Here is a 16,222-nt window from a genome sequence, read left to right on the forward strand (position 1 = left end):
AGATGCTTCAGGTTACACACTCTGCTAACCCGGAAATAATACCTCGGGTTAAGAACTTTGCTTCAGGATGAGAACAGAAATCACTCAGCGGTGGCACGGCAGCAGCGGGAGGCCCCATTAGCTAAAGTGGTGCTTCAGGTTAAGAACAGTTTCAGGTTAAAAACAGACCTCCAGAATGAATTAAGTACTTAACCTGAAGTACCACTGTATTATTATTACTACTATTACTACTACTACTACTAAAATTTTACAGTCACATTTCCAACTTACAACATAAAAACAAGATTCCAAGGAATCTCTTGTACTTCCCTCCTCCCCTTTGTGCGTCCTATTGTTAATCATTTCCTCCTGCATCTTTTATGATAATCCAAAATATTTTGCCTCTCTACTGTGTCCAAAATTCACCATTAAACTACAAGTGAAATTCCAATCCTGCTAGCTAGTTTAACTGTTTAAAGGTACCCCTGCCCATTCGGGCCAGTCTTGCCAGACTCTAGGGTTGTGCGCTCATCTCACTCTAGAGGCCGGGAGCCAGCGCTGTCCGCAGACACTTCCGGGTGACGTGGCCAGCATGACAAGCTGCATCTGGCGAGCCACCGCAGCACACGGAACGCCGTTTACCTTCCCGCTGGTAAGCGGTCCCTATTTATCTACTTGCACCCGGGGGTGCTTTCGAACTGCTAGGTTGGCAGGCGCTGGGACCGAACGACGGGAGCACACCCCGCCACGGGGATTTGAACCGCCGACCAGGCGATCGGCAAGTCCTAGGCGCTGAGGTTTTACCCACAGCACCACCCCCGTCCCTTTTAGTTTAACTGTTTACAATGGTTTTTAAGATAAGTTATAAATTTCCCCTATTCCTTATTAAAATTTTGGCCTTCCTGGTTTCTGATTCTTCCGGTCATTTTGGCCATTTTGGCATAATCCCATCAACTTGATCTGCCATTCTTCTCTGGTAGGGACTTTATCTTCTTTCCATCTCTGGGCCACTAACATCCGCGCAGCCGTGGTCACATACATAAACAGTCTTTTCTGCTCCCTTGTGATTTCAGCACCTAGAATTCCTAAAAGGAAGGCTTTGGGTTTTTTCACATGACAAGGTATATAATAATTAAGGCAGACCCAGTCTCAGGTTTCCCCAGGTTGTCCCTATCTGCGTTGACCATACTTACTGTACACGGTAAGTTTTATGGGGATGCTGCGCCCGTTGCTGATGGGGTTCTCCACCAAACAACTGTAGGTGTCATCGTCAGACATCAGGACTCTGGTGATGGTCAGCACCTTCTGGTCATGGGAGAGGATAAGCCGGGAGTCATTGCTGAGGGGCTTGCTATCCTTTAACCACGTGTAGCTCGGCTTGGTGCCATTTTCATGGGAGCAGTTCAGAGTGAAATATTCGCTGAGCTCCAGCACAGTGGAAGAGGCCAGGGCGACATGAGGCTTTGAAATTGGAACTAGGAAGACAAAGACAAAACAAGCAAAGATTCTCAGTAAAGAGGAAAGTGAAGAAAATGATAAAACTATGGAGCTGAAAAAGCCCTAGCTCTGATTGAGGCCAGCCTAACCTCCTTGTGGCCCAGGACATCCAAGATGTTTTTGTTTGAAGACCGTAAGGTCCTCCATGGGACATACCAGGAGAGGCGGTCCCGTAGAAAGCAATGGAGTTATAGGAGAGGGCTAAATGGCAAGCAAGGCAAGCCTAGAGGGGGAAAAAGAGCATTTGTCACATCATGGCAGTTGTGCTTTGACAATGACACTGAAATCCAAGCCAGCTGGCATGAGACAATGCAGCACAGTGTCTCCAAGCTCTCCACTGGATTTGAACATACAGGGTATATACAGGAGGAGGTTTCATTTATAGTAGCAACTGCGGATGGTGTTTTGCAAAAGGGTTTCAGCAAGGCCCAAGTTTGGCATGAGGGAGAATTTTTTAAATATCCAATTCATGTTTGAAAGTGAACTTACCTGATTCTCATTTTCTGAAACGGGATGTGAACCAAAACTCAGCCATCCCTCTGAAATTCACACTTCTCTGGATTTTGAAATGCAGTTCTGCAGCCCGGTAAGGCATGCAACAATGCAGACACACCAGGGTAAAGTTTGTGTATAAATTAGTGAAAATAACATACAAAAACAGTGTACAAAAATTAGGAAAAAATGTTTTGCACAATTGTGCAGATTAGGCAACACGGCATTAAAAAAATGTATGTATTAAGATAAATTTGCACTAAAATGCTTCTGATTCTCTCTCTCTCTCTCTCTCTCTCTCTCTCTCTCTCTCTCTCTCTCTCTCTCTCTCCATGCAAATTGGTGGGGAAATGAATCTTAATATGTGGAAAAGGAGGAACTGAAATTGACAGATTTGCCCATTCCTAGTCCAAACCATGTATACGTTGAAGCTGCATGAAAGTCTCTTTTCCCACACCAAGAGAATAAATAAATACCTTTAACTAATGAACTTTTTACAGGACGCAGGTACCGCTGTGGGTTAAACCACAGAGCCTAGGACTTGCCGATCAGAAGGTTGGCGGTTCGAATCCCCATGACGGGGTGAGCTCCCGTTGCTCAGTCCCTGCTCCTGCCCACCTAGCAGTTTGAAAGCATGTCAAAGTGCAAGTAGATAAATAGGTACCGCCCCGGCGGAAAGGTAAATGGTGTTTCCGTGCGCTGCTCTGGTTCGCCAGAAGCGGCTTAGTCATGCTGGCCACATGACCCGGAAGCTGTACGCCGGTTCCCTCAGCCAATAAAGCGAGATGAGGCCACAACCCCAGAGTCGGTCATGACTGGACCTAGTGGTCGGGGGTCCCTTTACCTTAATGAACTTTTTTAAAAAGTTCATTTTTTCTAAGGCTCACTTACCATCCACTGTAAGGTTGATGTTCATCTCCCCTGTAAAAGTGTCGTCCGTAATGGAGATTTCCACTTCATACGTCCCCTCGTCCGAGAGCTGCAGCTCGTTGATCAGCAAGGAGCCATTCTCAAAGATTCTAATCCGGTCCCTGTACTCTGGGCGCAGGTTACCAATGATCCCGGTGCCGATGGACTGGACCACTGTCACAGCCTTGTCACGCTTCACTTGCCATTTGATCACGGGTTTGTCGCGGCTGGTGCTGGTGTATTTCACGGAGAGCAGGGCAGACTTGCCAACTGTACCGTGGATTAACAACACAGGGCTGGTGATATTGACTCCTTCCAGCAGATCTAGCAAGAAGAAACAAAGGACACTCAGCATTAACATTAAGGGATAGAGATTACTTGAAGGAGGTGGTAGGAGCATGGCTCTCTGGTGCTGGAAAAGCCAGAATTGGAAGCCGTCTGCGATGAGTGTCCCCACCAGAGCTACAGGTTATATAATAATACAGTGGTATAATAATAATAATAATAATAATAATAATAATAATAATAATAATAATAAATTTATTTATATCCCACCCTCCCCAGCCAAAGCCGGGCTCAGAGCGGCTAACATCAAATGGATAACACATTATCTCGGGTTACCTACGCTTCAGGTTACATACGCTTCAGGTTACAGACTCCGCTAACCCAGAAATAGTACCTCAGGTTAAGAACTTTGCTTCAGGATGAGAACAGAAATCGTGCTCCAGCGGCACGGCGGCAGTGGGAGGCCCCATTAGCTAAAGTGGTGCTTCAGGTTAAGAACAGTTTCAGGTTAAGAACGGACCTCCGGAACAAATTAAGTACTTAACCCGAGGTACCACTGTAATAATAATAATAATAATACAGTGGTACCTCGGGTTACATACGCTTCAGGTTACATAAGCTTCAGGTTACAGACTCCGCTAACCCAGAAATAGTACCTCGGGTTAAGAACTTTGCTTCAGGATGAGAAAAGAAATTGTGCTCCGGCGGCGCGGCAGCAGCGGGAGGCCCCATTAGCTAAAGTGGTGCTTCAGGTTAAGAACAGTTTCAGGACCTCCGGAACAAATTAAGTACGTAACCAGAGGTACCGCTGTAACAACAACAACAACTTTATTTATATCCCGCCCTCCCATCCGAAGCCGGGCTCAGAGCGGCTAACAATAATAAAAGTAACACAGCATTCTAAAATCGATTCATTCTAAAATCAATTCAAAATCAAATGAATGGCAACCATTGGGCTAGAGTTCTATGCGGATTACCAAAAGAGGGGGTCAGACTGTGCCTTGGCCAAAGGTCTGGTGGAACAGCTCTGTCTTGCAGGCCCTGCGGAAAGATGTCAAGTCCCACAGGGCCCTAGATCAGGTGTGGGCCCTCCATATCTTTTTTTAAATATGCAAATATAACAGAACGGGGTAGAGTCTGAGACCTTATCAGCTGACGTTAACAATAGAAATATCCCATCAATTCTGGTGTGGATGTGATCATAATAATAGCCAATGACATATTTCCTGCAGTCCCCCTGTAATGAGATCTTCCTCTCCACCCACAGAGAGGGAGGTCTGCAGTATCCTATGGCTCTATGGGTGCCACCCTGAACCTCGGATTGCACCTTTAAATAGTATTTATTTTTATTTATCACATATATCAGTGCTTTTTGTGACAGTATTCACTGCTATAGAGTCCCTCCACCTTTTTTAAAATTATTTTTACTGCCCATATTAGAAGTGATCTTGCGCTGGCACCCATGGCACTTCGTTGTGAATCAACAAAGTCAACACTTCATTGTACGTCCAAGCTTCCTTCCAAGGAACTCAAGGTGGCGTTCATGGTCCTCCCACCCCCCATTTTATCACAACAACCCTGTGAGGTAGGTGAGGCTAAGAGGCAGTGATCTACCCAACAGCACCCAGTGAGCTTCAAGGCTGAGTGAGGATTTCAAATGAGATCCTAGTTCGATACTCTAAGGGTGGATCGACACACAGGGGGAAAACGCTATGTATAAGTCATAAATTAAATCGCTATAACAAAAGGGAGGAACCGTATGTAAAATCGCATAGAAAAGTTTTGTGCTCTACAGCACCATCTGATGTTCCATGTTTATAACACATTTAAAACACTATTTTTTATTCATGTAGCTGGGTCCTAAGTCTGTTCTAACTACACCACACTGGCAAACCATTAAGTACTAAGCATTACTATGATTAATCAGTGGTGTCCAAACTTTTTTCAAAGAGGGCCAGATCTGATGAAGAGAAGGACTGAGAGCTTTTTTTAGGGTTGAAGTTGTTGAGGTATTTTTAGGATTTTACCTCAGGAAATAAACTGCCACAGGGGCTGGATTAAACCAACTGATGGGCTGGATTAGGCCCCCTGAAATGGACATGCCTGGATTAGATGATCAAGTCTCTTGATGACCAACAGCAAACGATTACAACAAAAATAAAGACGGCGTTGATTTTTTTCCAAAAACAACAACACACTTTTAATTGTCTAAATATTGGATTGAATTGACAAGAATAAGCAGCGGAGGCTGGACTGTGCTTGGAAGGACAGTAAAAAGGTAAAGGTACCCCTGCCGGTACGGGCCAGTCGTGTCCAACTCTAGGGTTGTGCGCCCATCTCACTTAAGAGGCCGGGGGCCAGCGCTGTCCGGAGACACTTCCAGGTCACATGGCCAGCGTGACGAAGCTGCAGCTGGCGAGCCAGCACCAGCGCAGCACACGGAAACGCCGTTTACCTTCCCGCTATAAAGCGGTACCTATTTATCTACTTGCACTTAGGGGTGCTTTCGAACTGCTAGGTGGGCAGGAGCTGGGACCGAACGACGGGAGCTCACCTCACTGCGGGGATTCGAACCGCCGACCATACGATCGGCAAGTCCTAGGCACTGAGGTTTTACCCACAGCGCCACCCGCGTCCCCTTACTTGGAAGGACAGGACACAGTTAATTCACTGTGTCTGAGTACAGCACAGCAGTCAAGCAGTTAATGCTCCCAGCCCTGGCTCTAAAAGGCATGAGGCAAGGTGGATGGTGATCTAGGCCTCACAATGGTTAACCTGGAAACAACCTCAAATCCTTGCCCTGACATTTCACTGGGACCCAGGCAAGACAGCGGAGGGAGGCAATAGCTCGCGTGCCCTTTCCTCTCCTTAGCACCCAGAAGAGCAAGAATGACTGAAGGACTGCTATGGCTTCACGCTGTTGATTCAGAAATGTGCTCCTGTGCATAGGAATGAACTCATCGGCATTTGGGCTAACGCCGGGGTGGTGCTGAAAAAACAAAGGAGAGCGCAGAAAGAAAGGTTTCAGTTTGCAAAAGGAGCAACCAATGCCAAAAAGGGGTGAAACTTTTTTTTTTAATTTTTAATTTTTATTGCTATAGCAAGAAAAAAGAAAAAACACAAATACCGAATTACAGTACACACAGGAATAACCATAGACACATAATTTTCTTAACAAACAATAAAACATATGTTGGTCTTAAAACTAAAAACCCAACCTCCCGTCTATTCCATATTTCGATTTCATATTACTTATTGCCAATACACACATTTATCATAATTAAACTCAAAAAGGGATGAAACGTAATCAGAAGCAAGGGTGTAGAATCTCAGGTTGGAGGGTGGGGGGAATGTGGCCCCACAATACTCATTATGCAGCCCCACATCCTCTCCACAAGCCATACCCACTCTTCACAGGTCATGAGCTCAACTACCCCCGCTTTTTACCCATGCTCTCCTTGATTATTTTTGCCTGGCAGGAAAGTGTGCTCGAATTCTGACAATGCTTGCTTGCCTGGATAGATAAGGAACTATAAATGTGTATAGCAGGTAAGGGGAACATCCCCTCCAACATTTCTCCAATGAAAATAGGGGTGTCCTACTCCATAATTACAGAGGTGGGACGCAGGTGGCGCTGTGGGTTAAACCAGAGTCTAGGACTTGCTGATCAGAAGGTCGGCGGTTCGAATCCCCACAATCTCCAGTTGCTCAGTCCCTGCTCCTGCCAACCTAGCAGTTCAAAAGCATGTCAAAGTGCAAGTAGATAAATAGGTACCGCTCTGGCAGGAAGGTAAATGGCGTTTCCGTGCGCTGCTCTGGTTCGCCAGAAGCGGCTTAGTCATGCTGGCCACATGACCCGGAAGCTGTATGCCAACTCCCTCGGCCACTAAAGCGAGATGAGCACCGCAACCCCAGAGTCGTCTGTGACTGGACCTAATGGTCAGGGGTCCCTTTACCTTTACCTTTACTCCATAATAAAAATATCTATACATCGGACTGGGTTGCTACATAATAAAACATTAAAAAACCTTCCCTATACAGGGCTGCCTTCAGATGTCTTCCAAAGGTTGCATTGTTACTTATCTCCTTGGCTCAGGGTTCACACCATACCTTCCAACATTTCTCCGATGAAAAAGGGACCTCCGAAGGGAAAGCGGGACATTCTGGGATCAAATCAGAAACTGGGATGGCTTCTGTAAAATCCAGGACTGTCCCTGGAAAATGGGGACACTTGGAGGATCCTTGGGATCTGGTGCAAAATGTGGCCTTCCAAACCCCTCTCTCTGGCCCTTGGTCCCCTTCCCAATTGCCACACCCCAGACTGGTCCTGCTCTCCTGGAGTATTTCCCCCTGGCTGGAATGTGTCCTTGAATGCTCTCAGTGACTCCTGCTTTGCAGGGAAGAAGGGTAGAGAAGGGTGTGTGCATCTTTACAAACACTAGCCTAATGCGCCTGTTTAAAAGGTTGTGTGCCACTCCCAATATCTGCTGAGCAGCAGCAAGTTTCCAGGGGGTGCCAGGCACGCCGTATGGGGGGTGTTTCTGCTAGGACATCAAGGCACAGAAGAGATTAGTGTCTTTAAAAATATATATGGTTTCTTGTTGTTTTTTAAATTCATTTTTATTAAATTTTCCATGTTAACAATCCAATCAAATTGCATTAAATATTCCAAATTATACATATACATATCAAATAATCCAAATATTCTGCCAAATTATAATTTTTTTAATGGGACTTCTCATGCTTCAAGTTCGGGGGGTTCTGGTCATCTCATATCTCTACTGCTTTTCATAGTCATTTCCGATGGTTCCTCTAATTCTATTGTTAACCTTCCTTCTTTAACGGCCTCTGAGTTGTTCCCACAAGCGAGTTGAAGCAAACAATGATGTATTTCTGTGTGGATTTTATGTCTATGATTCCCCTCTATAAGTTTGCAGCATCTCCTCACATGCTGGTGTTTCTGCCAAATCAATCCAAAGGTCTTTTCGCTGCTGGCAGCCGCCATCTTCACTCAGTTCCAATGAAATATATATGGTTTATTGTACATATATTTACACCTAGGTCTTGTCCAGAAAGAGTTCAGAGCATTACATCTCCAGAGGGGCTTGTTCCCAAAGCAGCATTGGAGTCTGAGACATCCTGCCTGCCATCTCAGTGACTCTGCCCCGGCCTGCCAAGATGGTTCTGGCCTTCATGGCTGCCCGCTTCCTTTCCGCTTCACCAAAAAAAGCCCTGCTCCAGGTAACTCCTTTCCATCTATCTGCTCATTCCTCTTATCCAGACCTCTGTTTTCCTAAAGGACATATTTTTCCTGTGTGATATCACGCTTCCCCATCACCTTGGCAGCCTCCTGCCTGGTTGATGGTTAATGACTTGCTTCCAGCACCTTTTGTCATTCTTAGCGACTTCTATCTCAGGTGAGGCCCTGGCCTGGAGGAAAAAAAGCTTAGCTGTATTTTTCACTTGCTTGGCACCTTCCCTTCAAAACTCCAAGTATTATCTGAATAGAAATCTTTATGGATTTCTAACAATCGCTCCCAGATGACCCCAGATCTGTAACAGTACAAAGGTAAAATTTACACTTGGGTAGAATTTAGTTTTTCCACCCACTTCTGCCTCTAGCCCCACATGTCACTGACATGCATGTGGCCCTTGGAAGTCTGCCCAGGCCCTTGGGTGCTTTCCTTCTTCCTTTCAACATTAGATGGAAACCAAATTAGTTGACTCTTCTTGCCGTTGCTTCTGGCTCCACCTATGGTTAGCCTCCCTGCCTTACCTGCCCTGCCAGGCCCAATGGGCACCAGCCACCAGTGAGGTTCAGTGAATGCAGCCAGGGGCAAAAGAGGACACAGCAGATGCTCAGTATCAGACGAGCTGCTTCCAAAATGGCTTCAGCCTGCAGCCTGGGTGCTGAGGTCAAAACAAAACCAGTATTGATATGCAGTGGAGGGGAACATGAATCATCCGGGTGACAATTAACTGCTAGATTAGGAGCTGTGAGCAGAAGCACAAGAAAGAGCTTAAACAAGTCCCGAAGTCATGAGATCTATTAGTATGCAAACCTCTCTCTTGCTCTCTCTTTCCCTTTGCCTGATGCAAACAGAAGGGGAAACCCAGGGCTTTTTACCAGCCAGAACTTGCCAAAACTCAGTTCCGGCACCTCCTACAGTTAAAAGGATTGGGAAGCAGGAGATGGTAGCACGTCAGCCCTACTATTAGGCAGAGGGAGGTGGTTAACTCAGGTGGCATGTGGCAGCCATTCCTCTTGAGTCTCCTAAGATAGCATACCCTGCACCCTCAAAGCTAGCCTGCTGTCGTTGGATGTGGTGGAAGGGCTTCCTGTTCCCATTATTGAAGTAAGGTCCCATCTGCACTATACATTTAAACCAATATCATACCACTTTAACACTTACGGCTTCCTCCAAAGCATCCTGAGGACCGCAGTTTATTAAGGGTGTGGTTTGAGTTGTATGGAGACCTCTGTTCCCTACACAGAGCAGCAATTTCCAAAGCAATTTAACAGTCCACCCGTCTTTCTCGGGGAACTCTGGGAATTGTAGCTCAGTGAGAGCGGGCAGTGTTAAAAACTCAGATATATAAGTTAGGCACCAAATGGCTCCTTAAACCAGGGTGACAGTCACCGAAGCAGAACGCCTAGTTGCTATTCTGGGGCCAAGCGGCTCAAGAGTCATTTTTTTCAATACAACTTTTGGGTTCCCGAAATTCATTCTGATTGGGCCGATAAAATATAATGGCCATAATTCTACAGGATGTGTTGCTAGCGGGGGGGGGGGGGTTCAGCCGGAAGGAGGGAGGTGTTGTTCATTGTCAGTTCTGGCACCGTTTTTTCTACAAAAATAGCACTGGTTACTAGTGTGTGAAAACATGCACCTCCAGATGATGCAGACATCAGGCGCCATCCTGGTGCCTGGGCAACCTCTTCTCTTGGTCGCAAATGGCCAATAGCCAGGTGCAAAATGTGCCTGGCACCTGGCTAATTTTGAACGCTGAGCGTGGGTGAAGGCTGCTTAATCTTTCCTGCCATTTCTTTGCTCCCCACCCCCCAGTGAGTTGGAATGCAATTGGCAGAAACATTTGCACTATACAGTGATACCTCGGGTTAAGTACTTAATTCGTTCCGGAGGTCTGTTCTTAACCTGAAACTGTTCTTAACCTGAAGCACCACTTTAGCTAATGGGGCCTCCTCCTGCTGCCGCCCTGCAATTTCTGTTCTCATCCTGAAGCAAAGTTCTTAACCCGAGGTACTATTTCTGGGTTAGCGGAGTCTGTAACCTGAAGCATATGTCACCCGAGGTACCACTGTACAATTAATGCAGTATCCTATTGCTTTAAACAGTTTCTCTGCTACCAGGCTCAGCCTTCCAAGGCTACTTTTCCTTAAAAAGATATAAATCACTGGGTTAAAGAGACACTGAACTCTCCATTCCCTGTCTAATTCGTAGCTAGGCAAACGCTGGCTCTGTATTCACCTCCCAGCACCATGTACAAAGAAAGTGTGAGAACAGAAGCAAAGCCAAGGGAATGTGGTATACTGGGCATCAGGATGTTCTGTAAGGAGGGGTGCCAGGGAATGTCTGCCAAGCAACCATTGTGATCTCTGATCACCTGCAGAGAGCGCATCTTTGTTTTGCTTTTGGAGGATGTAGAGATACACCATCAACATGCAGAGCCAGGCAGATTCAGCCAGCCACACACGGTGCTCACATGCCACTGAACTGTTCCACCTCCAATGACATGCAGTTGGACTAGTTATGGTTGCTTTTGCAGTATCACAGCTGGAGAAAATCACCCACAAATGTCTTCTACAATATGGTGCCGGAGGGCTGATTTGCTTCTTTTTGCCATCATCATGTATTTCAGCCCATTCTTCCATAACCAAATTTTGATGCTTTATGGTAAAGGACCATCTTGCAGGGCTGGTTTGCCAGGAGAAATCCCCACCCCAGAATCCAAGGACACGGCACACTGGTAGTAGAACAAACCGGAGGTGTGCACTGGATTCAGAAGAATCTCAGGTTAAACTGGGCTGATTTGGAGAGATTCAGGAAGTGGGCTCCATGAGTATTGCTCCAAATTGAATCCAGGTCTTCTTGTGAGTGAAATGGAAATGCAGATTCAAGCAGAACTGCAGACGGCATGTCTGCAAAAACTCCAATCTCTCCTCCACCCCCAGCTTGCATTTAAGAAAAACACCAGGATGGGAATAGAGCCCTTTGTGGCTGGCAGATCCTGTTTATAATAAGAAGGAATCACTTTACCTGGGCTTTTGGAAAGAGATGTTCAAGGAATGCAGGGTTGGAGACCCTCTGGCTGGCAAGCCAATCTTGGCCTACAAGGCCATTTCCCGGAAACCACAACAACCCACCTATCGGGTGACATCACTGATGGCATCATCTGATGGGCAAGAGGACTCCACCTTGAATTTAAAAGCTTGGTGGGAGAGGTGCCTCAGCTGTTGGGACATCTTTGTAGCTTCCATTTGGCTATTAATCCCTTGCTTCACTCATAGGATTCTTGACTTCTGGACCTTGTGCTTGCTATTAGCCTGAATAAATATCTTGTCCTTACTTTCAAACAAGTGCTGCTGGCGCTGTGTTTTAGGATGGAAGTGCGATAGATCAACTAGGAAAGTCTCTGGGTGACTTTGGGCCAGCCATCACTCTCAGCCTAAATAAGCTCACAATGTTGCTATAAGGATTAAACAGGAAGAACAGTCTCCATCATCTTGAACTCCTGGGCAGAAAGGTGGGATATAAATGTAATAAATAAGTTAAGGACATAAGAAGAGCCCTGCTTCATCAAAAGAAAGGTTGATCTTTTCCAGAATCACGTTTCCACATTGGCCAATCAGCTGCGGAATCAGGGTTTGAAGGCTCTCTACTCTTATTGCCTGGTAAGGCCTTTCAAAGGCAGGCCTGTTGAAATCAATGGAAGAACTCTGTCCTTCTTTTATTGTCGCATGAGATGTTACAGCAAATGTATCCATTTACTTCTGCAAAAGGTCAGAGGATCTATAGACTCTAATACAATTACCTCTCAATCTTCTTTTTCAGCTGTTAATGCACCCCCTTCACACTCTGCATTAATGCAGCTTGCACTCTGAGGAGTCCCTTAGTCTCAGGCACTGGGTTTGTTTTTGTTTTTTTAAAGCTCTTCCCACCCCTATTATGGAAGTGTTGGCAGTGGCTATGAAGAAACTGCATTCAGTTTCCCCAGTAGAGCAGGCACAGAGTGTCTGTGGCCAGATCTAATTTATCAGAGTGGACATGATATTTAAACAATGCCATGCATTGGTTTCAGCTGTAAATTCTAGCTTTTACTTCCTGGGGAAAAACAGTTTCCAAGTTCTACCAGCTGCATATGTGAGGTAAAAACAAGAAGCTTGAGGGGAGGGATGGTGTCATGAACCTTAAATTAATTACTTAAAATATATTGACTTGGGCCCCAAGGTAACTTAAAGAAGTTCCTGGAAGGAATGTTTCCTGTCCTCCTTCCCTACCAGTGCCCAAAGGGCTTCTCTGAAGGGTCAGGGTCCTTCCTGAACAATGGTGGCTATTGGAAGATGGGGGAATTGCCTAAAACTGGGCCTTCCCCCAGCAGCATCCCCAGAGTTAGTTCTCTGCTGAGACAATATATCTTCATTATGTGTAATAGCTGGGAGAACAACAGCCCACGAGGTTGACTGAGAGCTTTCCATGGTCCTGATTTCTGCCCATTAGCAGAACAGGATATACAGAATATCATATTGGGATACAGAAATGCTTCAGAGAAGAGTAAAAATACTTTACTGACCATGAGCAACTCAGTGAACTGGAAGATCTAATAACAAAAGGGAAGTTTATTGTTGCACCACAGTCCATGAGGATGGAAATCCAAGACTGTATCCACCAAGAACTTGAAGTTCAAATGAAATCCAGCAAATAAGCCAAGCAGACACTCTTGGGTTATATCAAATTAACGTCTATTCAGAGCGAACACATTGAAATTAATGGACCTGAGCAGCATTGAAAATGACATAAAGAGCAAACTCTTATACTGTGACAATGGCAGAAGAAACAGATCAACTGAATGGGTTATCTTCAACAAAATGAATAAACACAGAATAAACCAAATGAAATAAATGGTATTAAGTTCCTTAAGTCCATTGATTTTAATGGGTCTGGTCTGAGTATGACTGATATAGGGCATTGCCAATTGGAAGACCCCTCTAACTGCTACATCTTTACCCAACAGATCAGGAGTTGCGGATACTTTGGGGGCATTTGGAATTTTTAGAACGTGTCATGGCTGCCAGTCACAAAATGGCTGCTATGAAGGTGTGACTTAACACTAAATGACTGCTAAGTCTTAGAGAGGGAGAAAAGGAGACAGGACCACAGATTGGTATAGCTATGCCCCCTCCACAGTTGGTAGGGGAGAAATCACCTACATTAGCTATGACTATTGCTCACAGACAGAAGCTCTTTGCACATCTCATCTGTTCTGAATGGATGGGAGATGGGTGGCCAGTCCTGACATCCAATGAAATATGGGCATATTGAAAGGGAAGTGTTAAATGCAGGAGAGGCTGAGCCAGTGCAAGCAAACGAATATACAGATATCCTTCTTGCCTGATATTGCCTATTGCATTTGCTCAACTGAAGAATGCATTTATTTGCTTTCACATTCCAGATGAACTGATAGAAGAATGACAGTGAACCTAATTTAGGGCTGCAGAATCCTAGTCATTCCATATACAGTGGCACCTCGGGTTAAAAACTTAATTCGTTCTGGAGGTCCGTTCTTAACCTGAAACTGTTCTTAACCTGAGGTACCACTTTAGCTAATGGGGCCTCCTGCTGCTGCTGTGCGTCACCGCCGCCACCTGATTTCTGTTCTCATCCTGAAGCAAAGTTCTTAACCCGAGGTACTGTTTCTGGGTTAACGGAATCTGTAACCTGAAGCGTCTGTAACCTGAAGCGTATGTAACCCGAGGTACCACTGTATCTTACAGCTGTTCCCACATGACCATATCGCTGCCCCCAAGCAATCAGGGAAGCTGAAAGAGGATACCCTGCTAAGAAAATACTGAGGCAGAATAACCCACGTGGCGCACTTTTAAGCAACATATCAACACCACTGATAGCTACTGAATATAGCCAAGAAGACAAACCAGAACATGCATTCCAACCCTAGAGAAATACATTCATTTCAAAGTGGCCTGGTCTGGAAAACGTTGCTGTTTCAGATTACCAAAAGGTTATGAACACTTCTGTAATCTGTATCTGAAGAAGTGTGCATGCACAACAAAGCTTATAACAAGAACAAACTTAGTTAGTTTCTAAGGGGCTACTGGACAATTTTTTTATATATTTCGACTATGTCAGACCAACACGGCTACCTACCTGAATCTGTAATCTGTGCAGTTTGCATTCAGAACTACCCAACTAACACATTCAGAACTAACACTTGATGGAGAAAAGACATGGTGGAAACCAGGTACTGTACAATGAAAACAAATGAAACACCCAGTTCATATTCTTTAGAGACTAAACATGGAACGCTTAACAGAACTGACATTTTCTTCCTATTCCAGAGAAGCTACCCTTGCTAATCGCAAAAATAATATCTGCACACCCAGATCCATTTACAGTCATACCTCAGGTTACAGACGCTTCAGGTTTCGCATTTTTAGGTTGTGCACCGCAATGAACCCGGAAGTACCAGAATGGGTTACTTCCGGGTTCCGGCACTCACGCATGCACAGAAGCGCTAAATCACACTTTGTGCATGCACAGAAGCACCGAATCGTGACCTACATGTGTGCAGATGGGTTGCGAACACTGGAGTTGCGAACGTGCCTCCCGCACGGATCACGTTCGCAACCCGAGAATCCACTGTAATGATCTTCCAGAATGTCGGTGTTTTGGTGTGGCATCAAATCACATACCAGTAAATTCAGGTTGCACAACTAGAGCTGATTAGGCGTCATGCAACAAACCCACTTCCTCAAAAGATCAGACTTTTTCGTGATAAGGAAAGTGAAGGGGAAATGCAATGTAAAGGTGCAGCAGCTGCAGCAGCTGCCCAAAGGCGCCAGATGCTGGTGCGAATCCTGATTGGCCCTCTTATGATGGTGATGAGGGAAGAATTGTCTGGGTGGTCTTGCCTCACACAGCAGGTGGGTTAGACTAGATGTTCCTTTTGGGGAACTCTTCCACTGCTTGGATACTGGGAAGAGAATCCGATGTATTATTTCCTTTAAACCGAGAGAGTGAGGGAATAAGTGTTGGCAAAGTGTTTAGGATGACTGTTTTGGAAGGCTGGCTTCTTCTTTCAGTACATTTTGTATCCTGAGCCTAGTAACTCCCTGCAGGAAGAGGGGAGGTGGGGGCAGGCTGGTCTCCTAGGTACCAGCTCCAGCTTATGGGGGGCAGAAATGAGACTGCCAGGAGCCGAGGACAAAGCTTGCGGTTGTTGGGCTTTAGTTCCTTCCTGGCCCAAGTTTAAAAGCCTGCAGTGTAAGGAAGATCAGCATTTGTGATTCACTAGGCTGCATCGAGGACCTGGCAAATGTAATAATCAGCAGCTGGACAAAGGCAGCGGAGACAGCTGAGTCTCCCCAGACCCCCGATAGCGGCACTTACTTGCCTGGCACAGCCTGAGCAAACCCCCAGAAGAGACCTTCATTATGGCCTTCTCCTTAGAAATGCACCTGATTTGTTTTGCTTTTTTCTTTTATCCCCCATTCTCAGCGAGAGAGGCAATTGTACATTTCTGGACTCTCGGGGCCACCTAACGCACCGTCTCGGACCCTCAAGTTGATATAGCCCGTCGGATGTGATGCCAGAGGGGAATGAGGGGGCAAAAAGCCCTCTGGACAAGGAAGAATAGAGGATCAATTCTGGTTTCTTTTCCTTTCTCATGCTGCCCCCCTTAAATTCAGCGCTCCACATTGCCACATCACTCTGTGATTTTCTTTTTTAAGCCCTCCTGAAAATTTGCCAGTGCTTCAATGCACATTTCTCCTAATGCACTCATTTTTGTATGCAGTTTTGCC

At 45.6% G+C, this 16,222-nt stretch overlaps 1 protein-coding gene and 1 long non-coding RNA gene across 2 annotated transcripts in view; both read right to left on the reverse strand.

The window, feature by feature from the left end:
• The window catches only part of LOC310750783, a 287,025-nt gene that overhangs the window by 12,719 nt on the left and 258,084 nt on the right, over window positions 1-16,222 (reverse strand). The gene's annotated exons all lie outside the window — the stretch shown is intronic.
• The window catches only part of HEPACAM (hepatic and glial cell adhesion molecule), a 40,060-nt gene that overhangs the window by 12,719 nt on the left and 11,119 nt on the right, over window positions 1-16,222 (reverse strand). The window contains exons 2-3 of the mRNA XM_083588877.1: window positions 2,860-3,201; window positions 1,173-1,454 (exon numbers count right to left, since the gene is read on the reverse strand). Coding sequence (XP_083445003.1) covers window positions 1,173-1,454; window positions 2,860-3,201 — 624 coding nt within the window. The remainder of the gene's footprint in view (window positions 1-1,172; window positions 1,455-2,859; window positions 3,202-16,222) is intronic.

Source organism: Podarcis filfolensis (assembly GCF_964270895.1).
Source record: "Podarcis filfolensis genome assembly, chromosome: 15".
Lineage (NCBI taxonomy): Eukaryota > Metazoa > Chordata > Lepidosauria > Squamata > Lacertidae > Podarcis > Podarcis filfolensis.